The sequence below is a fragment of the Oncorhynchus keta genome, chromosome 19 (assembly GCF_023373465.1).
Source record: "Oncorhynchus keta strain PuntledgeMale-10-30-2019 chromosome 19, Oket_V2, whole genome shotgun sequence".
Lineage (NCBI taxonomy): Eukaryota > Metazoa > Chordata > Actinopteri > Salmoniformes > Salmonidae > Oncorhynchus > Oncorhynchus keta.
Window position 1 is genome coordinate 22,110,538 of NC_068439.1, and position 27,330 is coordinate 22,137,867.

At 40.9% G+C, this 27,330-nt stretch overlaps 1 protein-coding gene and 1 pseudogene across 1 annotated transcript in view; one reads left to right on the forward strand and one right to left on the reverse strand.

The window, feature by feature from the left end:
- The window catches only part of LOC118372244 (TBC1 domain family member 20-like), a 46,618-nt pseudogene extending 44,621 nt beyond the window's left edge, over positions 1-1,997 (reverse strand).
- A 4,281-nt stretch (positions 1,998-6,278) lies between these two features.
- The window catches only part of dgat1a (diacylglycerol O-acyltransferase 1a), a 28,136-nt gene continuing 7,084 nt past the window's right edge, over positions 6,279-27,330 (forward strand). The window contains exons 1-12 of the mRNA XM_052470038.1: positions 6,279-6,630; positions 7,909-7,996; positions 17,236-17,276; positions 17,438-17,523; positions 17,789-17,841; positions 20,186-20,291; positions 20,491-20,619; positions 21,832-21,906; positions 22,057-22,160; positions 22,310-22,348; positions 22,713-22,754; positions 22,858-22,902. Coding sequence (XP_052325998.1) covers positions 6,404-6,630; positions 7,909-7,996; positions 17,236-17,276; positions 17,438-17,523; positions 17,789-17,841; positions 20,186-20,291; positions 20,491-20,619; positions 21,832-21,906; positions 22,057-22,160; positions 22,310-22,348; positions 22,713-22,754; positions 22,858-22,902 — 1,035 coding nt within the window. The 5' untranslated portion in view covers positions 6,279-6,403. The remainder of the gene's footprint in view (positions 6,631-7,908; positions 7,997-17,235; positions 17,277-17,437; positions 17,524-17,788; positions 17,842-20,185; positions 20,292-20,490; positions 20,620-21,831; positions 21,907-22,056; positions 22,161-22,309; positions 22,349-22,712; positions 22,755-22,857; positions 22,903-27,330) is intronic.

The following is a 27,330-nucleotide window of genomic DNA, read 5'->3' on the forward strand; positions in this document are numbered from 1 at the left end:
GCGTCTGCTAAATGACTTAAATGTAAATGTAAATGAAAATCACTGTTAGTTCAAGTTTAATAACACTAATCAGGCATTTTATGATAAACAGCCCTACACATTTTGCTCCTAACAATTCTGGGCTCACGGTTCACGCTTAATAAAATGGTTATTCAAAAGGTTTAACAGCATTTATAAAATATCTCATACATAGAAAGAAACATGAACCTTTAAAAAGTCCCCCCCTCCACTTCTTCCCTCTCACCTCTCCTCCAATTCACTCCCTTCCAAAACCCTTCCCACTGCACCCCTCTTGCTTTTTCTCCACTCCACTCCATCCCCCCTCCACATACTGCAAGTCCCTTTGCTCCAGTTTTAGCTAAATGGTTTCCAAAGTGGTCTTTTATGTACCTTCAAGCTCTGGGATCAGGCATTCTACCTGGAAGTCAGCGTACTTTGCGAGGGCTTAGCCTGAATAATTTGTTTATTCCATTACAGTGCATGCAATTGACCAGGATGTTATCCTCATGTACATCTGTTATGATTCCTGGGTATGGCTCATTGTCATAGGACAGCACACACCACTGTCCAATATGGTGAGAGTGAATGGCCTCTGGTCACCACGGGGTTTCAACGGTGCACACAGATCTTGGAGCATCAGGAGCTTCTAGAGCTGCTTCTGTGGGCTCCCAAGTGGCGCAGCGGTCTAAGCCACTGCAGTGCAAGAGGCATCACTACGGTCCCTGGTTTGTATCCAGGCTGTATTACATCCGGCTGTGATTGGGAGTCCCATAGGGTGGCACACAATTGGCCCAGCATCGTCCGGGTTTGGCCGGGATAGGCTGTCATTGTAAATAAGAATTTGTTCTTAACTGACTTGCCTAGTTAAATAAATAAAATAAAAACTCAAAGCAGGGACAGGCCATGACCCCCTCATCTCTTTGGCAGAGACAGGTTATGTCTCTGTACTTGATGTGACCTGGCAACACACTTTTCACTTGATGCATCTTCATTGTGCTTTTCACTGCAGTTTTTGGATGAGAAAATCCCACGGCTGTAAAGGCCGTTAGCCATGAATTGGAGATTCTTGTGGGTTTTACAATGGTGTCTCAACCCAAAATGGCCTAAAGGTGCAGAAGAATGAATCTTGACTTTCTGACAGGAACTTCCTGGGTAGATTCTTCATTGTCTGCCAGCGACCTTTTTTGCATCTTCTGTTTGTTTCACGTGACAGTTTGTTTCCTCCCTGTAGTCATTTGACTCACATCATCCCTTCTTGGATTCAGCAGTTGCACAGTTTCTCTTCGTCCACACAAAAGGTACAAATATATCCATCCAATCCAGCCCTCTCCTTTGGAAAACCTAGTCGGTTCTTATTCACCATGTTCCCAATAGTTACTCTTGCAATCATCTGCCTCTCCTTTTCTGGTGTTGCGATATTTAGTTCTAATGTCTTCAAGCAATGATGAGTGTAACAGAAGGGTTCTTCTAATGGTTGGATGGACAGGATGATGCCTCAGAATTGCATTCACTTTTGAGTGAGGAGATTTGGAATTTCCCTTAACACATTGGAATGTCTCGTATTTATCTTTTTCCAAGGTGGCTTGAAGTTTCTTGATCTCTTTCATAAGCCTTTTCTTTGTATTGTTGGTCTTTCTTTGACCTTGATGTCTTTGCCTAAAACACAGTCAGAACTATTAGTATTGTAATCAGTAAACGAATAAATAAATCAAATTGACCAATCAGTTAATCAATCAATTAATCAAAAAATGAATCAATAAACCAATCAATAAAAACATGGGTATGTTTAGTAATATAGAATAGAGCACAAATATTGTGTACACAGCTCAAATAGATCCTGACTAATGAAGTAATAAAAGTACCCAGCTTCAAGCTTGCTCTAACCTTGAGGGCCCTGGCATTGGGTCATGTTCAGGAAGTGGGGGAGGTGTGGGGGAAGGGGAAAAGATGCCCTGGCTGTTGCGCTGGTCTTTTCTTCTCTCTTCGTCTCTCTCCATTTTTCCTTTAAAACACACTTCTCTCTCTCACTGATATCTGCTATCCTCTTTTTCGCTGTCTCTCTGTCATCTCTGTCTCAAGGTACTTTTGTCGTCTCTCTGGGTCTGCATCACGGCATGCTCGGTAACACCACTGCATTTCAGGAGCACTGAGTGATGGTGCTATTCCCTAACAAATGCATGTAACCGTTTTAATAACATAGACATAATATCAGCAAAAAAGAAACGTCCCTTTTTCAGGACCCTGTCTTTCAAAGATAATTCGTAAAAATCCAAATAACTTCACAGATCTTCTTTGTAAAGGGTTTAAACACTGTTTCCCGAATGGTCGTTAAGACACTAACAGCTTACAGATGCTAGGCAATTAAGGTCACAGTTATGAAAACTGAGGATACTAAAGAGGCCTTTCTACTGACTCTGAAAAACAACAAAAGAAAGAGGCCCAGGGTCCCTGCTCATCTGAGTGAACATGCCTTAGGCATGCTGCAAGGAGGCATGAGGACTGCAGATGTGGCCAGGGCAATAAATTCCAATGTCCGTACTGTGAGACGCCTAAGACAGCGCGACAGGGAGACAGGACGGACAGCTGATCATCCTCGCAGTGGCAGACTATGTGTAACAACACCTGCACAGGATTGGTACATCTGAACATCACACCTGCGGGACAGGTACAGGATGGCAACAACAACTGCCCGAGTTACACCAGGAACGCACAATCCTTCCATCAGTGCTCAGGCTGTCCGCAATAGGCTGAGAGAGGCTGGACTGAGGGCTTATAGGCCTGTTGTTAGGCAGGTCCTCACAAGACATCACCGGCAACAACGTCGCCAGACCAGAAAGGACTGGCAAAAAGTGCTCTTCACTGACAAGTCGTGGTTTTGTCTCACCAGGGGTGATGGTCGGATTCGCGTTTATCGTCGAAGAAATGAGCGCTACACCGTGGCCTGTACTCTGGAGCGGGATCAATTTGGAGGTGGAGAGTCCGTCATGGTCTGGGGCGGTGTATCACATTGCAGGCAATCTCAACGCTGTGCGTTACAGGGAAGACATCCTCCTCCCTACTGTGGTACCCTTCCTGCAGGCTCATCCTGACATGACCCTCCAGCATGACAATGCCACCAGCCATACTGTTCGTTCTGTGCGTGATTTCCTGCAAGACAGGAATGTTAGTGTTCTGCCATGGTGAGGGTTAGGGCCATTCCCCCCAGAAATGTCCGGGAACTTGCAGATGCCTTGGTGGAAGAGTAGGGTAACATCTCACAGCAATAACTGGCATATCTAGTGCAGTCCATGAGGGGGAGATGCACTGCAGTACTTAATGCAGCTGGTGGCCACACCAGATACTGACTGTTACTTTTGATTTTGACCCCCCTTTGTTCAGGGACCAATTATTAAATTTCTGTTAGTCACGTCTGTGGAACTTGTTCAGTTTATGTCTCAGTTGTTGAATCTTGTTGTGTTCATAGAAATATTTACATGTGTTAAGTTTGCTGAAAATAAATGCAGTTGACAGTGAGAGGACATTTCTTTTTTTTATGAGTTTAGATATATATACAGTACCATTCAAAGGTTTGGACACACCTACTAATTTCAGGGTTTTTCTTTATTTTTACTGTTGTATACATTGTAGAATAATAGTGAAGACATCAAAACTATTAAATTAAACATATGGAATGATGTAGTAACCAAAAAAAAGTGTTAAACAAATCAAAATATATTTTATATTTGAGATTCTTCAAAAGTAGCTACCCTTTGCCTTTATTTTACACACTCTTGGAATTGGAATTCTCTCAACCAGCTAGTCACCTGGAATGCATTTCAATTAACAGGTGTGCCTTGTTAAAAGTTCATTTGTAGATTTTCTTTCCTTCTTAATGCATTTGAGCCAATCAGTTGTGTTGTGACAAGGTAAGGGTGGTATACAGAAGATAGCCCTATTTGGTAAAACACCAAGTCCATATTATGGCAAGAACAGCTCAAAAAAGCAAAGAGAAACAACTGTCCATTAAGACATGAAGGTCAGTCAATTCGGAAAAGTTCACAAACTTTGAAAGTTTCTTAAAGTGCAGTCGCAAAAACCATCAAGCGCTATCATGAAACTGGCTCTCATGAGGAGCGCCACAGGAAAGGAAGGCCCAGAGTTACCTCTGCTGCAGAGGACAAGTTCATTAGAGTTAACTGCACCTCAGATTGCAGCCCAAATAATTGCTTCACAGAGTTCAAGTAACAGAAAATATCTCAACATCAACTGATCAGAGGAGACTGCGTGAATCGGGCCTTCATGGTCAAATTGCTGCAAGAAACCACTACTAAAGGACACCAATAAGAAGAAGAGACTTACTTTTTTTGTATATTCTTAAAACGGCATTGTTGGTTACGGGCTTGTAACCATTTCACTGTAAAGGTCTACAGCTCTTGTATTTGGCGCATGTGACAAATAAAAATGGATTTGATTTGAGTGTGCAAAGCTGTCATCAAGGCAAAGGGTGGCTACTTTGAAGAATCTAAAATATATTTTAATTTGTTTAAAACTTTTTTGGTTACTACATGATTCCATATGTGTTATTTCATAGTTTTGATGTCTTCACTATTATTCTACAATGTAGAAAATAGTAAAAAAATAAAGAAAAACCATTGAAAAACCCGGCTGTATCACAACCGGCCATGATCGGGAGTCCCATAGGGCGGTGCACACTTGGCCCAGCGTCGTCCGGGTTTGGGGAAGGTTTGGCTGGTGTAGGCCATCATTGTAAAATAAAAATGTGTTCTTAACTAACTTGCCTATAAAGGTTAAATTTAAAAAACGGTTGTTATCTCTCCAAAAAACTGATTGACAAGGGCTGTTTTTGAAGGGGTATTACTACAAACTAACAGGGTGGAAAGTGAAATCAGGGAAACACAGAACATCTTACAGTATACAATACAGTAACAATAAATACAATAATCATGAAAAGAAAAGTATTTATGACAGATATTTTAAGTAGGACTATAAAATAATGAATAAATATTTGGAATATTTGATTATTTAATGGCATATTTCTCGTAGTGGATGAATAGCACCCGGCGAGGTGGTAAAAATACATCAAATTCCCTTTGAGATCCATATCTTCGTGTTTTTATGGTAAAGGACATTTAACTTTATATTTTAAGACCTTTGGAATCCACATTTGACAATAAATAAGGTGTTATTTCTTGGGGACAGAAAAGGCACCACATAACAGGAATGACCCATCTTTATTTTGCAGTCTTGCTTTGCTTCAACTGCATTGGCAACTTTACTGACTGACACTGTCAACTTTTACCTGTTTTGATGAAGAATATGTTATGATGATTCTAAAATGTAAATTTGTATATTACCATTGAAGAATGGCAGGCTATTCTTATGGGGATTATTAATATAGGTAAATCCCATCCAAGCTCTGCTCTGGGTCAATCGATAGTCACGTTGCTTTGCTGTTCCACGTAGCATGTATGGCAGCTGACCAGCCGATATGCATTCACAGAGGATTCAAACAGAGATCTGCTAAATACTAGTGAAACTATTCGTCTATTCAACTGTCAACTATCTGTAAAACGATTCCCAACGTGCAATGTATGAGTACTTTATCTGCTATTCGTTAATAATTGAATACTGATTTAGTTAATTTACCTATATGTCTCTGAGTATTTCCATACTCATTTTCCCTGCTTCCTGTACTTTGCTGGTGTTTCTTTCCCTTTTTCATAGGCTGTTAAAATGAATAACACATCAACAATACATATGTTGTGATACCGTCACTTGCTGAAGTAAATACAGGTTTATAATCGTTTGTCTAACAACAGAAAATAACAATTACAACGAATTCTCAGTTCGAGTTGTGATCTACCATACAGCTGTTAATGTATCATCTGCTATTGTCCCAGGAAATCCACTTAACTTCTTTTGAGGGGGGATTTATCATTTCATGCTATCTGATTGGTGCAAAGGGATAGCAATTTAAAAAATATATGCATTCACTTTCAATTGGAAATCCATGAAGGTGGGCTCAGTGCACTAGTGCTTGTAACGTTTCACTACTCTTGTCTTCTGGCATGCAAATGAGTTGCCATGTGTGCACTTTGAGGAAAGCCAGACTTTGATAAACAATATTCCCCATTTATACGCCATTTATTTTTTAAATAACAAAATGAATGACTAACTCCAAAAGCGTTAAACTGTGCGCCGCATCACAGCCCCCCCCCCCCCACCAGCACCTCCCACAAACTATTGCTCCTCCCTCCTCAATCAAAATAATGTTGAGGTTTATAACTGGGACTGCAACCTTCTCCACGACAGCATGTCGGGCTGGACTTTACAGCAGAGGCTCGAGGGAAAAACGTCTAGTTCAATTCTAGCAAGGTACGGTTGAATGCTTCTCATTTAAAAAATGGGTGACAGAAACGATAGAGTCCCCATGATGACACGCAGAACAAGGAGAACCACCATCTGCACTACGCCAGCGGGTGCCAATTCTAAACAAGCCAACGGCAGCGCAGGGGAAAAAACTTCAAGCCAACCGAGCCACAGCAACCGGAATGTGAAGGAGGAAAAACGGGTGCACGAGCCGGTCACTACACCACGCAAGGAGAGGAGCAAAACCAACGAAAGATTTAGGTAAGACATAACGCAAGGCTTTTTGTGCGCTCAGCTCACAGATGTCTTTAATTTACAGCTGTCACACCTCTTTTGTTAGAATTATATTTTTGTCATTTAGTAGACGCTCTTATCCAGAGAAATGTACAGGAGCAATTGGGGTTTAGTGCTTTGTTCAAGGGCACATCGACAGATTTTTCAAGTAGTCGGCTCAGGAATTCGAACCAGCAACTTTTCGGTTACTGACCCAATGCTCTTAACCGCAAAGTTACATGCAGCCCTGAAATGTTTTCTAAACTTTAGGTGCAGGTTACTCCTAATACAAGCTGCAGGTAGGTAGGTAGGTACAAGCTACAGGTTCCTCATAATATAGGTCGAAAGGACTAATCTTTCATAGGTTCACTTACATCATGTATGATTCATTTGCTTACATGCAAGAAATCTAGACCAAATGTCCATAGGTTACCTTTGCAGATCAGGTAACTAGTTATGCTGCAGTACATTTTAAATGTGCTAGACTAGTGCAACTGTGGCTGTACACTTCAGTGATCCTCAATTATGGGCTTGTTTTGTGTAGGTCTATCACTTCCACTGCGAGGTGTCTTCTGGTTTCGCAATACCAAACAAACTCCCTTTACTCCAGTTTTCACAACCAGTGTCCTTGGCCTTCTGGGAATTGCCAAAGTCCTAACAAAGTTTACTATCCCAAAGCTCGAAGTGCAATATCCAGTGTTTTGGGAAATTAAATCTCAGATATAAGCCTACTGCCAGGAAATATCTGTGACAAATGATGCAATGAATTATGAACATTATAATTTCCCGCCTAAAGCAATGTCAATTCTATAATCAACAATATGCTCGCCGTAGACCTGTTTTTTTTAAGCCTCTTTTAAAAAGATATATATATATATACATATTTTGAGACCACCCCCCCCCCACACACACACACATACAAACTAACACTTAACTTTTTTAAAATTTCTATGTAACCTTTATTTAACCTGGCAAGTCAGTGAAAAACAAATTCTTATTTACAATGACGGTCTACCCCTCCAATTGTGTGCTGCCCTATGGGACTCTCAATCACGGCCGGATGTGATGCAGCCTGGATTTTAACCAGGGACTGTAGTGACCCCTGTGCCACTCGGGTGCCCACATATTAGGTTGGAGTAGAGGGTTGTCGCTGTGCACTGGCCAATGAGACGTTTATTTATTTGTATTTATTTATTTAAAAAAAAAAGTAAACTAAAGTTAATTAGTTGTATCTAATACTGTATATCCTTATTACTGTCTCTTCAGCTGCCATGTCCTCCAGGAGTCCCTGCTCAGCTCAGCCAGTGGCTACAGTAACTATAGAGGCATCCTCAACTGGTGTGTGGTCATGCTGGTAGGTGCTAGCCTGACTTATTTTTTTTGTAAGATTTGATCATTAATAATTATACTAAGCTATATCTGTTTGTTTTAAGAAATTCATACCAAGGATAATAAATAAAAAAAATAAGTATAAAGTAGCAAAAAAATATCCTAATTAATTCATAATTTTTGGGCTTACTGCTATAGCGGGCTTGAAGTTGCGTCACAAATCACCTAGCTATCGCACCAGGCACCATGTTGGAAGACAAGTCAGTCTGTTGGATGGCTGGCTATTTTTTGCTACCACAGGAAACTTCAGGAAGATTGCCTATTTAGTTTTTCTAAGGACCCAGAAAATGGAGGCAGTGGAAGAACCTATTAAAGTAAGTAAATCTTTTTTGAAAATGATGTGTTGCTAGCTAGCTAGAGCTTGCTACATAAACTCTGTGTGCAGGCTAACTCAAATGAGCTGCTAACGTAAAGTTTGCTAGTTATTAACATTAGCTGGCTATACAGCATGTAAAGTTAGCTAAGTGAATTAAATATCACCAGTGTTAGAGTTGCGTAAATTCGAATCTGGTATCAAGATAAATATAACAATGAGTCACCGATTGTATACTATGTATTTTTTATTAGCAAAGTAATAAATGGCAAATGCAACTTTCGTATATACGGTCTCACTGTAATACCACGCAGGGCAGAACAGAGAACTGACAGGATGTACGTAAACAGTTGTTCTAATACTGTGATAGACAGGCCAACAGACTGGTTGGAACGATCACAGTAGAGGCTGAGCGTGGTTTAAACTTGCTCAGCCTATTGCAGGTGCTCAGGCAGGTGCTCAGGCGGGTCCCCGCCTCTTGACGCTTCTTGGAGTCCTCCCTCCGTCAATGTATAGATTCCTACTGTTCTGGTATCGCAGCCTAGTTATAACAGTTGCTCAGTTCCTGCTATTGTGCTGTTCAGTATTTTTCCATCTCAGTTAAACCTCGTGATGACCACCCCTCCCTATGTCTGCTTAACCACAACGTTGTAAGATACATCAAGTCACACCATGTGCTCAATATTGTTACATACAAACACAAGGACAAAGCATCTGCTGGGCTGTTAATCTACAGTTTTGCAACATGCAGGTCACACCATGTTACTCAGTTCTTGTCACACACAAACAGGCAAGTAGATGTAGCAAGCAGTTGTTTACTCTCATGATTATGCTCAAGTGCACGAATGCAGATACTTCACACAGCCAACATCAGATAATATTTAATCATATATATATGGTACTGGCTATAATGTAAAACACAGGATCCCACACCAGCTAGCTATCTTGATGTATGTATCACTGTAACTCCAATGCATTTGTTGTTAGCTACCTAGATTTTTATTTTATTTATTTTTATTTCACCTTTATTTAACCAGGTAGGCAAGTTGAGAACAAGTTCTCATTTACAATTGCGACCTGGCCAAGATAAATCAAAGCAGTTCGACACATACAACGACAGAGTTACACATGGAGTAAAACAAACATACAGTATAAACAAGTCTATAAACGATGTGAGCAAATGAGGTGAGATAAGGGAGGTAAAGGCAAAAAAAAGGCCATGGTGGCAAAGTAAATACAATATAGCAAGTAAAACACTGGAATGGTAGATTTGCAGTGGAAGAATGTGTAAAGTAGAAATAAAAATAATGGGGTGCGAAGGAGCTAAATAAATAAATACAGTAGGGAAAGAGGTAGTTGTTTGGGCTAAATTATAGGTGGGCTATGTACAGGTGCAGTAATCTGTGAGCTGCTCTGACAGTTGGTGCTTATTAAAGCTAGTGAGGGAGATGCGTGTTTCCAGTTTCAGAGATTTTTGTAGTTCGTTCCAGTCATTGGCAGCAGAGAACTGGAAGGAGAGGCGGCCAAAGAAATATTTGGTTTTGGGGGTGACCAGAGAGATATACCTGCTGGAGCGCGTGCTACAGGTGGGTAATGCTATGGTGACCAGCGAGCTGAGATAAGGGGGGACTTTACCTAGCAGGGTCTTGTAGATGACATGGAGCCAGTGGGTTTGGCAACAAGTATGAAGTGAGGGCCAGCCAACGAGAGCGAACAGGTCGCAATGGTGGGTACTATATGGGGCTATGGTGACAAAATTGGATTGGATTGCACTGTGATAGACTGCATCCAATTTCTTGAGTAGGGTATTGGCGGCTATTTTGTAAATGACATCGTCGAGGATTGGTAGGGTGGTCAGTTTTACAAGGGTATATTTGGCAGTATGAGTGAAGGATGCTTTGTTGTGAAATAGGAAGCCAATTCTAGATTTAACTTTGGATTGGATATGTTTGATGTGAGTCTGGAAGGAGAGTTTACAGTCTAACCAGACACCTAAGTATTTGTAGTTGTCCACGTATTCTAAGTCAGAGCCGTCCAGAGTAGTGATGTTGGGCAGGTGCAGGCAGCGATCGGTTGAAGAGCATGCATTTAGTTTTACTTGTATTTAAGAGCAATTGGAGGCCATGGAAGGAGAGTTGTATGGCATTGAAGCTTGCCTGGAGGGTTGTTAACAGTGTCCAAAGAAGGGACAGAAGTATACAGAATGGTGTCGTCTGCATAGAGGTGGATTAGAGATTCACCAGCAGCAAGCGCGACATCATTGATGTATACAGAGAAGAGAGTCGGCCCAAGAATTGAACCCTGTGGCACCCCCATAGACTGCCAGAGGTCCGGACAGCAGACCCTCTGATTTTGACACACTGAACTCTATCAGAGAAGTAGTTGGGGAACCAGACGAGGCAATCATTTGAGAAACCAAGGTTGTCGAGTCTGCCGATGAGGATGTGGTGATTTGACAGAGTCGAAAGCCTTGACCAGATCAATGAATACGGCTGCACAGTAATGTTTCTTATCGATGGCGGTTAAGATATCATTTAGGACCTTGAGCGTGGCTGAGGTGCACCCATGACCAGCTCTGAAACCAAATTGCATAGCAGAGAAGGTATGGTGAAATTCGAAATGGTTGGTAATCTGTTTGTTGACTTGGCTTTTGAAGACCTTTAAAAAGGCAGGGTAGGATAGATATAGGTTTGTAGCAGTTTGGGTCAAGAGTGTCCCCCCCCTTTGAAGAGGGGGATGACAGCCATGGAAGAGGGTGAAAGGATTAGTTAGCAGTTCCAGCTGTCAGAGAAGGGATAGTAGACTACTCTGAATAGAGAAGGTGACATTGTGAAAATATTCTCCAGTTCCAGCTGTCAGAGAAGGGATAGTAGACTACTCTGGATAGAGAAGGTGACATTGTGAAAATATTCTCCAGTTCCAGTCTCTAGCGGGAAACTGAGGACCGAGATATAGTAACATAATACTCAGTGCTGTTTAATTTGAGAATAATGCAGTCTGTTTCTTTTGATGTTTTCTGTCCTCAGATACAGAGCAGTCAAACCCTGTCTGCAGATGAAGAGGTCCCAAGAGAATAAGGGTACATCCTTGTATACTATATGTGTACCTATGTTAGCACATTTTGTGAACAAATACAGTTTAAAAGTTACACAATGTATAAACATATTACAACTGGAGCTGGCCAACCCTGCTGTGTGTGCTGGCTTCTGTTCCAGCTCAGCACTAACACACCTGATTCAATGTATCAAACCTAATTGCTTAATAATCGAGTGTGCTATTGCTGGGCTGGAACAGAAGTCTGCTCCCCTGTGATTCAGTGGAGAGAGGTTGGCCACCTCTGGTATTGACTTTTTGTTCACCTGAAATGATGCTTTAGTAATAATAGTCTACTTGTGAATAACGTGTTTAACCTTTACATATGAGTTAGCTTACTTGTACACTTTGAAATGGTTTCAATATTTTTTTTTTAAAGTTACGTGTTTTAATTGTTAACTTAGACACTAGTTCATCTTGAATAATCGTTATGTTGATTAATCACAATCCTGCAATAAACAGTGGAAGGGGAATCTCATTTGTCTGTTTCTTTGATGTATTCTCAAATGAAAATGATCTTTCTGTTCAGTCATAAGCTCTCCAATTAGTTTTATTTGATTGTTACAATTTTCAGGATATCAGACATGTGAACCCATTTTGCAGCTGATAATGGCATGGAATGCAGCCGTAGGCCTACAGCAGTGATTCCCAACTCCAGTCCTTGAATACCCCCAACACAAATTTTTGTTGAATCAGGTGTGTTTGTCCGGGGCTACAATAAACTGTACTGTTGGGGTACTCGAGGACCAGTGTTGGGAACCACTGGCCTACAGTATGATGGCATTTGCAATGCACCCCTTGACATGGTGCATATGAAGCAGAAAATAGCTTCGCTCACACATTGTTTACACAATGTTCAGCTATATGTTCTCAGTTTTTTTTTAACGATTCCAGTGAACAAAGTATGAGGCTAATCATTATACTGGATGTTGTACATGCCTTGTGCTGACATGAAATTGTTTATTGCAAATCCAACCCTTGTAATCTAGGTGGTGAAATGTATAGAAGCAAGAGCTTTAATCATACACACAACTACTACCAAATTCAATGCAAGATACCTTTCTCCCAGAAGGTCTGAGTGGCACTTGGAGGTGCTACTATGATAATGGTTTGCCTAAGATTACCACAATTACATTGCCTATGCAAAATGAGTTTTACATTTTAAAAGAAAATAGTAGGGCTATGAGAAATACTTTTTATTAAACAGATAAAACATACTATTTCACCCGTAAAACAATATAGCCTATTGTGTAAAATACTATTTTAAACATGGTGTACTTTAACATTCCAAATTACATTTGATATATTCATAGGGTTTAATAGGACACTTTTGTCATGATGTGAAGGTGCTATACTCAAATGGCACAACAGAATAATTCAGACAAAAGCACAGCATATGACAACCAGCTGAGGGATGTCTCCTTTTCATATCTGGAAAAGAAGTAGAACCTGATGCTCCTGCAGCACTGCTCATCTTCAGTGGGAGTCCAGTTGACATGGGTGTATTGATGGAGGTCTGTTGGTGAACCTACAGATGTACATAAACAAATGAAAAGCACTCCTGATGTTAGAATATCACTTCTTCAGGTTACCTTCATGGCACTTAAGTGTTTGGTGTTTTCAGGTTATAGTTTCATATAAATACTACATCTATTGCTGGGCTGGGACAACCAATAGTCAACACAGCAGGTTGTCCTATCCCATTGAGGCCTTTGTCATATGCTGTAATGTCCATATACATTTCCCCTCCTTATTAATGAAGTTCTCAACAAATGATCATTGGGTTATTGCATGATAACCATTTTATTTTGGACAATGTTCTCTAAGATTTATGGACGTTGTGTCATACAATGTGTCTCTCTTCATGGTCATGGCAAGAAGGGATCCAGCTTTTGTCAAATGAACTTAATATTTGACATTTCGTAGCAGATTAGGAGTATTTACGCAGCGGGTTAGGAAAAGGATTAGGGTTGACTAAAATGCAAAAACAATATAAGCGATATCCCTTTTCGGCATAGATTACGAGGATATTTTATTGATCTGTTGTCAGTGTCTGTAGATGCTGAAGTGTGTCATGAATAGATTGATGCATCCAATGCAATAAAACCGATACTGTATCTCTGGTTTAAACTGACAGATTTTTTTTTTTTATGGGGATGTGTTGATTATGCAAATTATAGAGAATAAAGTGATGCTGCTGGCAACTTATCAAGCCATATTGGAGCCATTGATATAAATCTGCATGAACCCACATTGTCCTTTTAGACTCTCGAACTTAGACTGCAATTTGTAGAATATTGAATACCGGTACTCTTCTGTCAATTACTTCTCTCCTGTTTGGGGAAATCTGTGAATACTCAACTCTGATCAGCTTTGTGGCTGGATGGATAGTTGGTTCTGTCTCTCAGTAGGCCTACATTCCTTGCTTTCCTGCCAATTGCTAGTTTTATTGATAGGCAGATATCAGTTTCTCTTGGGCTGTTGTCTACACAGTGAGAATCATGAGTAACCCAACAGTGTTTGAATGTCTTTTCAGAGCTGTCTCTCAATAGAAATGGTAAACATTGTTGACTTATCTTATCCACACTGTGCCTGTGCATGGCAAACAAAACAGTAATCAGATTGATAAGAGAACTTTTATCCCTGGCCCTCTTATATTTTCTTATGCGAGAGGAGTTTTTTTATGAACTATGAAGAGACTTGGACTTTGAATGAGAGCTGAAGCATCTTGGTCATGTGTCACACAGCTTGCCTCAGTCAACTGTGAAGGCTAGCCAAGTCATTCAATCACTCTTTCTCCTTTGTGCTCTTTCACACTCTTTCTTGATCGCTCTCTTGATGTTTTTATAAAAACATCAAACTTCACTTTATATTATAGCAGTCAAAGAAACGGTCACCACTCCTCTCTTGGCACTCTGGCAGTTAGGCTCTGTGGTGGGCATTTTAACACTAACCTGTCGTCTTTCTTTTTACTGAGAGGAGCCTGATAAGAATCTCTCCATTGTGTCACCCACCTTACAAGCATTGCCTGTTTTTACTAGTACACCTTATCTGGTTCATGTAGCCTACTGGAGGCTGTAGCCTACTGTGTGTTGATAAGCACAACCAGGAATGCACAAATGTCCAGACAAACTGGAGGTCCATATTACCTAGGTTTAGCCTAATGTAGTCTCTGAAGTTTGATCAATTTAAGTTTGCACTGTTCAGATAGGCAAGGTTCAAGTCATTGACATGTTCTGCCAGGTATGCTAGGCTGCTGGCATTGTGTAATGGAGTGGGCAGTAGCCAGAGCATTCATGACTCCTGTCAAGTGTTTGATTTGTCAGTTGATGTGTTGCAGTTAATTCTGTCCCCCAGGGTAAGGTCAAATGAGGACTCCGAATTTCTTCTTCCTCTGATGATAGACATTTCCTGTTCTACTTAAAGTGTTAATGGAAGTTCAATGGTATTTTATTTTTCTGGCAGAACATCCAATAATGCGCATTTCCAACATAATTTATTAAATTAATATGGACAGAATCTCATATATTATAACTAAAAATAAACACCCAATTCTTTCTGTTTTGAAGAGAGATTGCAGGAAAAATCTTGCCGTTGCCTTCAAAGCATCTGAGCGAGAAGTTTAATTTCCAAAGCCGGTATTAATCCAGTCTTTGAAACATGATCGCTATGACATTCAAACTGACCCCCCCCCCCCTCATCATATTCCCTGGGAATCATCCCTACATTCTTTGTACCCGCTAATGAATGGGTCTGAAACTCAAGTGGGAAGTTGCTGGCTAGAGGATATGAGCTAGAAAAGAGATGTAACTGTTACACGGCGGACCCTCTGTAGCTATCTTTTACATTGCTGGCTCACCAAGGATATTCTTCGGTCACTGTGATGCCCAGCCAGTTCGAAGGGGTTGGTTCCTCGGCACGTGCTGCTTCATGTAGGCCTGATCAGAGCTGCCCATTTCAATAAATGGCTCTGGTCCTAGGCAATATCTACAGTATGTAGACTGTTTCAATGGACCATAAATATTGCAGTTTCTGTATCTTACAGGTCATGTGTGTTAGGCTAGGTAGCCTTTGGCTACATGCATAATTGATGCTAAGCTATGTTGGTGTTCTTTAGGTTGATATTTTGAAGGGGCTGAAACATACAGGTAACCCACAGCTATCATTATTGTTTGGGAGAAATGGGAGTAATTTAACGGTTCAATTATTATGATTTTGTTTTTTATATGTTGCTCCTCAAATTGAACAAGCCCTTTTGAATAATGTAGTAAAGAGGTTGCTGGTGCAGAAACTAACCTAACCTTGTAATGAAGCAGTCTGTCTGGTATGCTGCTTGTAGGTTGACTCATGCTTTTCTTTTTTTAATGTGTCAACAACAGCATGTCTATTTTCGGTTTGGAACTCAAACAGGGTCTGCACGACTCTACTATCCAGGGCCAAGGTTTGGGGATCAGGGTTTGCTCTTTCAGTGTGTCTGTGTGTGACTGTCAGCTTTAGGTGAACGTGACACCACCAGTGAGTGACCGCTGTGATATAGTCTATGGATAGCCTGCTAACATTTTAGCCTCAGTGAAACAATGTGAGCTATTGCAAGATCAGTATGGTGTCACAAGGCTAGTATATGGACCTGTTTTTGTAAACCGCTCAGGGATAGGGCTAGAGAAATGTAACCACTCTTAAATTCATAGACCAGACAATAGATCCAAGGACTGACCATCCATGAAATCAAATGTATAGTTTTAACCATGTTTTGAGGCTATACGGTGTTGGTTTACAATTACATTTTTTACAAACAATAGGGTAAAACAAATGTATATTTTTGGTTCTTTGGTTTTTATTTTTGGACCGCTGAACTAAGTTCAAGACTCATAAGTTATATTCAAGAATCAATAGGTATCAAATTAATTATACAGTGTAAGTTCCAAAAGGGGGATATACATCAGATGAAACCTTTAATGGAAGTGCTAGCTAGCCTGTGTATCCTAACCAATCTGGAGACGGATAACAGCTACAACACTGCATGGTGAGAAACACAAGGACGATTAGCCTAGATCTTTCACCTCGATTGATCCCACATCTCGTTTGTTTTTGCTTTAATACAGAAGCAAGCTATGAACATATACTGTGTCATGTACACACACTGTTGTGGGTTGGTCCCCAGGGTTAGGTTATCTGTTGCCAGAATGGATGATTGTTCTTATCAGCCTTTATAGCATTGAGATTAGCATTTAAACTGCTGGGCCTCTCTTTACCCTCCCCTTACTAAGCCAATGGGCAGGCATTTTCACTGCAACATTCCAAAGTGTGGAGTGCCAAGGATCAGGGGTTATTCTTAGAAAGGGATATTTTGAAATGGAGTTCATCTCTTAAATTGTAAGTTGTTTGGCAAAGTGAAGTGTGTTTTGGAAACCTTAATCTGCTCTTTCCGATACTATGTGAAATCAGAATGTCTTACCTGCATGTGACTCAAGGAGGATTATAGTCCCCCCCCCCTTAACCGCTTAACACATTATTTTTGTGATATTGGAAGTCAAACAAATGTGTTAAATAGATTAAGAAAATTTTGAGGACAAAGGGGGGTATGACTTTTTTTTTAAATTGCAGAAATGTATTTGAAATTACAATTCACATGCAGTCAAAATGACTGCCTTGGCACTTGTAGTGTATGGCTCACATCAACGTGGTGGAAGACTGACCTGTGACCAGTCTGTCTGTGTTGATAATAAATGATCACTGGTCAGTCTTCTCCTTCATATAAATTTGGTTTACTTCTGATTGCAAAATCTCTTCTGTTGCAGGTCTTGTGCAATGCACGCCTTTTCCTGGAGAATCTAATAAAGTACGTATCTGCAGCTTTAAATAACTAAAACACTTAGGCTGTCAACTTCAATATGATCATTTGTTTATCACTTCTGTCACGACTGCCAATCCTTTCATTTTGACCACAGCTTCTTTTGTAAAAGTAGTATCCATCAATATCTTCTTTACCAACTCTGATAGATATGGGATACTGGTGGACCCCATCCAAGTGGTTTCACTGTTTTTAAAAGACCCATATAACTGGCCTGCATCTTGCCTTATCATTGGTATGTAGACTAAACAGCTCTCCTCTTTGGCATGCTAGCCTTACTATTGTGATTGTTGTACATCTTCCCAAATCTATTTATTTTAATGTCTTATTGTCTGGTTTTGTTTGCTTTGCAACCCAAGTCATTATACCAACTAAAATATCATCAACTGTTTTCCCACCAAGTGGGGGCTAATTTTCTAATTTTGGAATCAATATTGTAGGAATATTACACGGCTGTCTTTTGTGGAGTACCCAAATCGAATGTGTTTATTTTTCCTCAGTTTCGAACATGTTCATAATGGCAGCTTTGTACACGGAGCGGAGGCTATCAGTGGTGAGTGTCATGCCATAATGTCTTGGACTAATATGAAGGATGTGCTGTGAAATCTCACTATCTCTCTGTTGCTTGTGAACAAGTATTTCAGACGCCTGTTAGGTAGAGATGGTGTGGGACATCTGTTAAATAGGTTTTTCAAGCATTCCCCCCCTAATAAAAACCAATGTGGCTTTTTTAAAAGGTGTGTGTGTGTGTGTGTGTGTGTGTGTGTGTGTGTGTGAATGCAACATGTAAAGTGTTGGTTTCATGGGCTGAAATAAAAGATCCCAGAAATGTTCCATATACACAAACTTATTTCTCTAATTTTGTGCAAAAATGTGTTCACATCCCTGTTTGTGAGCATTTCTCCTTTGCCAAGGTAATCCATCCAATCAGAAGCTGATTTTGAACTGCATGATTACTACACAGGTGCACCTTGTGCTGGGGACAAAAAGGCCACTCTAAAATGTGCAGTTTGCCACACAACACAATGCCACAGATGTCTGAAGTTGAGGAAGCATGCAATTGGCATGCTGACTGCAGGAATGTCCAACAGAGCTACAGCCACAGAATGTAATGTTCATTTCTATACCATTATCCGCCTCCACCCGGACAGCTGATGAAACTGAGGAGTATTTCTGTCTGTAATGAAGCCCGCTTGTGGGGAATTGGCTCATTGGCTGGGCCTGGCTTCCCCAGGGGTTAGGCCTATGTCCTCCCAGGCCCACCCATGGCTGTGTCCCTGACAAGTGAAATCCATAAATTAGGGCCTAATGAATTGTTTTCTATTGACTGTTTTCCTTATATGAAATGTAACTCAGTAAAATTGTTAGTTGTTGCGTTTTTATATTTTTGTTCAGTATATATACAGTGCATTCAGAAAGTATTCAGACCCATTTTTCCACATTTTGTTACGTTACAGCCTTCTACAAATTATTACATTTTGTTTTTCTCCTTATCAATCTATACACAATAGCCCATAATGACAAAGCAAAAAAATAAAAAATACGAAATTTGTGCAAATGTATAACAAATAAACTCACATTTACATAAGTATTCAGACCCTTTACTCAGTACTTTGTTGAAGCACCTTTGGCAGCGATTACAGCCTCGAGTCTTCTTGGATATGAAGCTACAAGCTTGACACACCTTTATTTGGGGAGTTTCTTCCATTCTCTGCAGATCCTCTCAAGCTCTGTCAGGATGGATGGGGAGCGTTGCTGTACAGCTATTTTCAGGATTCTCCAGAAATGTTAGATCGGGTTCGGGCTCTTGCTGGGCCACTCAAGGACATTCAGAGACTTGTCCCGAAGCCATTCCTGTGTTGTCTTGGCTGTGTGCTTAGGGTTGTCTTGTGAAGCGAAGGTTCACATTCCAAGTCTGAGGTCCTGAGCGCTCTGAAGCAGGGTTTCATTAAGGATCTCTCTGTACTTTGTTCCGTTCATCTTTCCCTCAATCCTGACGAGTCTCCCAGTCCCTGCCACTGAAAAACATCCCCACAACATGATGCTGCTGCCACCATGCTTCACTGTAGGGATGGTGCCAGGTTTCCTCCAGACATGGCGCTTGGCATTCAGGCCAAGGAGTTCAATTTTGATTTAATCAGACCGGAGAATCTTGTTTCTCATGGTCAGAGTCCTTTTTAGGTGCCTTTTGGAAAACACCAAGCAGGCTGTCATGTGCCTTTTTTACTGAGGAGTGGCTTCCATCTGGCCACTCTACAATAAAGGCCTGATTGGTGGAGTGCTGCAGAGATGGTTGTCCTTCTGGAAGGTTCTCCCATCTCCACAGAGGAACTCTGGAGCTCTGTCAGTGACCATCAGGTTCTTGGTCACCTCCCTGACCAAGGCCCTTCTCCCCCGATTGCTCAGTTTGGCCGGGTGGTCAGCTCTAGGAAGAGTCTCTAGGTGGTTCCAAACTTCTTCCATATAAGAATAATAGAGGCCACTGTGTTCTTGGGGACCTTCAATGCTGCAGAGATGTTTTGGTACCTTTCCCAAGGTCTGTGCGTCGACACAATCCTGTCTCGGAGCTCTACGGACAATTCCTTTGACCTCATGGCTTGGTTTTTTTATATGACATGCACTGTCAACTGTGGGACCTTATAAAACAGGTGTGTGCCTTTCCAAATCGTGTCCAATCAATTGAATTTACCACAGGTGGACTCCAAGTTGTATAAACGTCTCAAGGATGATCACCATACTCACACTGGTACATGTATACTGGAGGCACCAGTTTAGACCACTAGACCACCCCAGGCCCACAAAGGCCCATACATTTATTATACTGTATGTTGTAATTCTGTGCCCAGAGCACTGTGTTAACAATGTTTTTTTTTTGTTTTTTTCCTGTTGCTCTGCAGGGCACCATCTCAGAGACTACTGGAACATTCCTTTACTTGGTCAATCTGACCACCCTCCTCTTTTTCCCATCAGCCACTGTGCTCATGCTGACCTCCATTACCCCAGGTGAGATGGCCTGATCATGATCTCACACACACATACGCTTACACTGCATGGCCATATACATAGGCCTAATGTTTATCTGTGAGTAACAGTATATTTACTCCTTGACCATATCAAAGATACTAAATGCCCCTCAGAGGATTTGTCCACTTCTAAAATAGTGTAGTATTGTAAAACTTTATATCTATTTTGTCTTGTGTAGTGGGTGGAGCCTTTGCCCTGTGTGTCTATACCGTCCTCTTCCTGAAGTTGTACTCGTATAAGGATGTGAACATGTGGTGCAGAGAGATTAGGCATACCAAAGCCCGCACCCTGACCCGCTCCCATTCATGTGAGTACTCCTGACCAGGTGTCCCTTCACACTTCTGTTTGTGTGTACCTGCCTGCATAATCAAATGAGGAAAGTACAAATGGCAAATAGTACAAAAAAGAATACTGAACACTATGTAAAGTGTTGGTTTCATGAGCTGAAATAAAATGTACATATTTAGAAAAAGCTTGTCTCTCATTCTGTGCACATATTTGTTTACATCCCTGTTAGTGAGCATTTCTCCATTGCCAAGATAATCCATCCACCTGACCATGTCAAGAAACTGATCAAACAGCATGATCATTACACAGGTCCACCTTGTGCTGGGTACAATAAAAGGCCACTCTAAAATGTGCAGTTTTGTCACACAACACAATGCCACTGATGTCTGAAGTTGAGGGAGCATGCTGACTGCAGTAATGTCCACCAGAGCTGTTGCCAGAGAATTGAATATTCATTTCCCTACCATAAGCCGCCTCAACGTAATTTTATCGTTTGGCAGTACTTCCAACTGCCAAATGAGACCAACCACCCAGACAGCTTATGAAACTGGGTATGCACAACCAAAGAATATCTGCACAAACTGTCAGAAACCGTCACAGGAGAATTAATCTGCGTGCTCGTCGTCCTCACCAGGTTCTTTAACTGCAGCCTAATGAATTTATTTCAATTGGCAGATTTTCCTTATGAACTGTAATGAACTGCATGTTGTGAGTCTTTTTTAAATATATATATATATATATATAATTTTTTTTAAATTCAGTGTATCAATGGCCGCAACTAAAATAAAGTGCTACGGCTGCCATCTTTGTACACCCTCCTGAGAAAATATCAACATTGTCCATCCTGGTTGATTGTGTTTGATATTTTCTCCAGTGCTGGTGTAATAATGTCAACTGGTTAGCATCTCCAAATTAGCATGTTGGCACATACACGCACAACTATGGGTCTTCTCGCCATTTGCGCCCTCTCAGTAACACAGATGCTGCCCGAGATCTGATTTGCTGTCCAAATTACTCTGACCTCCAAAAATGTAGGCGTTTGTTTAAATGTGTATCTTTTGCCCCCCGAATAAATACGAGCACGCGCACATATGATTAAATGCACCCTCTTGCGGCAACATCCCACTTTCTGAAACGTTACTGTGCTGCCATCTCCATCTACTGGTTGTTCAGAAGTACTGCTGTCAGAAATAATCTGTCTTGTACATCCACACGTTTTGTGTACCCATAGGTCCATCAATCGCCCAGTCAAATGGGTCAGCTGTACACGCTCATGTGTCCTACCCTGGGAATCTCACACACAGAGGTCAGAACAGAAAGAGATCTGACCATAATGAGCATGACTAGTAGCTGTTTACAATTAAATTAAATCCATACAGATTATACATTTCTGCACAAAATTCTTATTTCAAAAGATGTACAATTTAATTGTATTTTTACTGTCCACCCTCCATAGATATATATTACTTTGTGTTTGCCCCAACTCTCTGCTATGAGCTGAACTTCCCCCGGTCACCACGGATACGCAAGAGCTTCCTGCTCAGGAGACTCTTTGAGATGGTGAGGTCAAATATCACATAATGAAAACAGAGAGACCTGGGAATGTGCCATTTGCATGCACCCTAAATAATATACACTACCATCATGACAACATACTGTATATGTAAATGCATTTTAAAATCTAAAAAGTGATCTGAAATCTTTTCCAGCTGTTCTTCATACAGTTACAGATTGGATTGGTACAACAGGTATGTTCATTATTATTACCTTGGTTAGTATTTGGTTTATTTTTTTATTTTTTTTATTTTATTTTTTATTAATGGGTGGCTTTATTATCAAGTAATAAGATAGTTAGTCAGCGAAATGACGTTGCAAGAGCAGCAGCAGCAATATTGCGATGCAAGACTCACACAGTAACAGCATCTGCAGATGTGCATGGGTTCTCTTCACGCTCTTACGTGGTAGCCACAGGACCAAAACAGAGAAGTTGAGCCTCACGCTCCAATTCTTAGTTGTTGCAGATTTTGACCCACTATACTTTTTACATCTGCATCATATCGCTGAGTCTACCTTAACCATGTCTCACACAACCTTTAACCATGTTTCTTTCAGTGGATGGTGCCGACTATTCAGAACTCCATGAAACCATTCCAGGTAAATATTAACGTCTTCCGTCTGTTAGACTTTTGTCTATTGGACTTCTCCATTTCTCTGTGCATAAGGGTGACTTTGTTTTATCCCCCCCCCCCTGTGACAGGATATGGACTTTTCCAGAATGATCGAGCGCATGCTGAAACTGGCTGTGAGTGTAAATAAAGACATTACCTAAACCCATGTCTCCATACAAACCTGAACCCATGTCTCCATACAAACCTAAACCCATGTCTCCATACAAACCTAAACCCATGTCTCCATACAAACCTGAACCCATGTCTCCATACAAACCTGAACCCATGTCTCCATACAAACCTAAACCCATGTCTCCATACAAACCTAAACCCATGTCTCCATACAAACCTAAACCCATGTCTCCATACAAACCTAAACCCATGTCTCCATACAAACCCATAAACCCATGTCTCCATACAAACCTAAACCCATGTCTCCATACAAACCTAAACCCATGTCTCCATACAAACCTAAACCCATGTCTCCATACAAACCTAAACCCATGTCTCCATACAAACCTAAACCCATGTCTCCATACAAACCTAAACCCATGTCTCCATACAAACCTAAACCCATGTCTCCATACAAACCTAAACCCCCATGTCTCCATACAAACCTAAACCCATGTCTCCATACAAACCTAAACCCATGTCTCCATACAAACCTAAACCCATGTCTCCATACAAACCTAAACCCATGTCTCCATACAAACCTAAACCCATGTCTCCATACAAACCTAAACCCATGTCTCCATACAAACCTAAACCCATGTCTCCATACAAACCTAAACCCATGTCTCCATACAAACCTAAACCCATGTCTCCATACAAACCTAAACCCATGTCTCCATACAAACCTAAACCCATGTCTCCATACAAACCTAAACCCATGTCTCCATACAAACCTAAACCCATGTCTCCATACAAACCTAAACCCATGTCTCCATACAAACCTAAACCCATGTCTCCATACAAACCTAAACCCATGTCTCCATACAAACCTAAACCCATGTCTCCATACAAACCTAAACCCATGTCTCCATACAAACCTAAACCCATGTCTCCATACAAACCTAAACCCATGTCTCCATACAAACCTAAACCCATGTCTCCATACAAACCTAAACCCATGTCTCCATACAAACCTAAACCCATGTCTCCATACAAACCTAAACCCATGTCTCCATACAAACCTAAACCCATGTCTCCATACAAACCTAAACCCATGTCTCCATACAAACCTAAACCCATGTCTCCATACAAACCTAAACCCATGTCTCCATACAAACCTAAACCCATGTCTCCATACAAACCTAAACCCATGTCTCCATACAAACCTAAACCCATGTCTCCATACAAACCTAAACCCATGTCTCCATACAAACCTAAACCCATGTCTCCATACAAACCTAAACCCATGTCTCCATACAAACCTAAACCCATGTCTCCATACAAACCTAAACCCATGTCTCCATACAAACCTAAACCCATGTCTCCATACAAACCTAAACCCATGTCTCCATACAAACCTAAACCCATGTCTCCATACAAACCTAAACCCATGTCTCCATACAAACCTAAACCCATGTCTCCATACAAACCTAAACCCATGTCTCCATACAAACCTAAACCCATGTCTCCATACAAACCTAAACCCATGTCTCCATACAAACCTAAACCCATGTCTCCATACAAACCTAAACCCATGTCTCCATACAAACCTAAACCCATGTCTCCATACAAACCTAAACCCATGTCTCCATACAAACCTAAACCCATGTCTCCATACAAACCTAAACCCATGTCTCCATACAAACTTAACACTTAATCTGTTTAATTTCTATCATGTTTCACATTTGTCATATTTTCCCATTGAAAAGATATGTTGGTTCACCATACATACATCATGAGCCATTTTCCCAGACAAAGCCAAGCCAAGTCCAGGACTGAAAATACTTTATCAATATACACTGAGTGTACAAAACATTGTGAACACCTGCTCTTTCCATCATACTGACCAGGTGAAGGCTGGTCCCTTATTGAGGTCACATGTTAAATCCACTTCAATCAGTGTAGATAGGTTAAAAAACGATCTTGAGACATGAGCTGTGTTTGAATTATCCTACTAACCACACTATTTGTGACTTGAATTGAGTATATTGTATGGATAGAGTTAGTATGCCAGAGGTTTCTGGATGTCGTACTAAATTCTCTAAAATATGAAGGCAGCATTCCAAACACAAGACACACCCTCAACCCTCAAATGAAGTGAACACTTCTGGTGACGAGTATACACCTGCAGGGCAAGAGGCGAGGGAGGCAGGAAGGATGATTTTTTTTTTTGTCACTCGGTCATCCCGCAATGGTTGTTTTCAGCCACCCGTAGCTTGTGGGTGCTTTTATATGCACTACTGTCAATTATGATTGCATGTCTACTTATATTAATTGTATAATTATTAATATCCGCCTACTGTATGATAGCAAATTGAATGAGCTAACTAACATTAGCCTGCCTAGCTGGAACATCTGAAGAAGTAAACTGTTTTGTTTATGCAATATCCAAAAGCTAACCAAACAAAAACATTACTTTTACGAAGTGTTTGTGCCGTCATGTGCATTAATACCACAATTTCTAACTTATTTACATTTGTTTTTACTTATACTTGTATGTTAACTTCTCCATATTGGTGTTGAGGGCTGCGTTTCAGTCATAAAAGACACACCCTTGTCCACTTAACCTCGCCTTATGCCCTTGGGAATCCCCGCAGCCATATTTGTCATTGGTCCAAATGATTAGCCAAGCAAGGGAAGTTTGCAACGTAAGCCCCTCTGCCCTTGTTTGTGAGTGTACAATTATGTTCACTTCGGGGCCTGAAACACCCCATAATTAAATTTGTGATGATAACTAATGTATTACGTTAGAAATTGTGCCACTAATGCACACACGTTTTGTAAAGGTAATGTTTTTGTTTGATTGCTTTTGGAAATTGTAGAAATAAAACATTTTCCTTCAGAAGTAGCTAGGCAGACTAATGTTAGTTATCTAATTAATTTGTTAGCTATCATACAGTAGGCATATATTAATAGTTAATTTATTTTTATTTAACCAGGTAAGGTAGTTGAGAACAAGTTCTCATTTACAACTGCGACCTGGCCAAGATAAAGCAAAGCAGTGCGACACAAACAACAATACAGAGTTACACATGGAATAAACAAGCGTACAATCAATAACACAATAGGGGGAAAAAATAGTCTATATAAGGTGTGTGCAAATGGCATGAGGATAGGCCATAGTAGTGAAGTAATTACAGTTTAGCAAATTAACACTGGAGGGAAAGATGAGCAGATGATGTTGTGCAAGTAGAAATACTGGTGTGCAAAAGAGCAGAAAAGTAAATAAAAAACAATCTGGGGATGAGGTAGGTAGCTTGGGTGGGTTATTTACAGATTGGCTATGTACAGCTGCTTGATGGGTTAGCTGCTCAGATATCTGATGTTTAAAGTTAGTGAGGGAAATATGTCTCCAGCAAAACAATTTTATTAAAATTTTAAAAATCCTTCCAGTCATTGGCAGCAGAGAACTGGAAGGAAAGGCTGCCAAAGGAGGTGTTAACTTTGGGGATGACCAGTGAGATATTCCTGCTGGAGCACGCGCTATGGGTGGGTGTGAGCTGAGAAGGCGGGGGTTTACCTAGCATAGATGTATAGATGACCTGGCGACGAATATGTAGCGAGGGCCAGCCGACAAGAGCATACTGGTCGCAGTGGTGGGTGGTATAAGGGGCTTTGGTGACAAGACGGATGGCACTGTGATAGACTGCATCCAGTTTGCTGAGTAGAGTATTGGAGGCTAATTTGTAAATGACATCGCGGAAGTCGAGGATCGGTAGGATAGTCAGTTTTACGAGGGTATGTTTGGCGGCGTGGGGGAAGGAGTCTTTGTGAAATAGGAAGCCGATTTCTAGATGTAATTTTTGATTGGAGATGTTTAATGTAAGTCTGGAAGGAGAGTTTGCAGTCTAGCCAGACACCTCGGTATTTGTAATTGTCTACATATTCTACGTCAGAACCGTAGTGATGCTCGACAGGTGGGCGTGTGCGGGCAGCGAACGGTTGAAAAGCATGCATTTGGTTTTACTAGCGTTTAAGAGCATTTGGGAGGCCACGGAAGGAGTGTTGTATGGCATTGAAGCTCGTTTGGAGGTTAGTTAACACAGTATCCAAAGAAGGGCCAGAAGTATGCAGAATGGTGTCGTGATCTACTGCAGCTTTGTAAATAAGTGTCCAATGAAGGGCCAGATTTATACAGAATGGTGTCGCGTAGAGGTGGATCAGGGAATCACCCACGGCAAGAGCGACATCGTTTATATACAGAGAAGAGTCTGCCCGAGAATTTAACCCTATGATAAATATAAGTAGACATGCAATCATAATTGACTGTAGAGCATATAAAGCACCCACAAGCTATTGGTGGCTGGAAACACTTATCACGGGATTGGCAAATTTCCGGTCAAGGGCTGTCCATTTAAAGTTAATTCCTTCCTCCCTCATGACACTCCTCA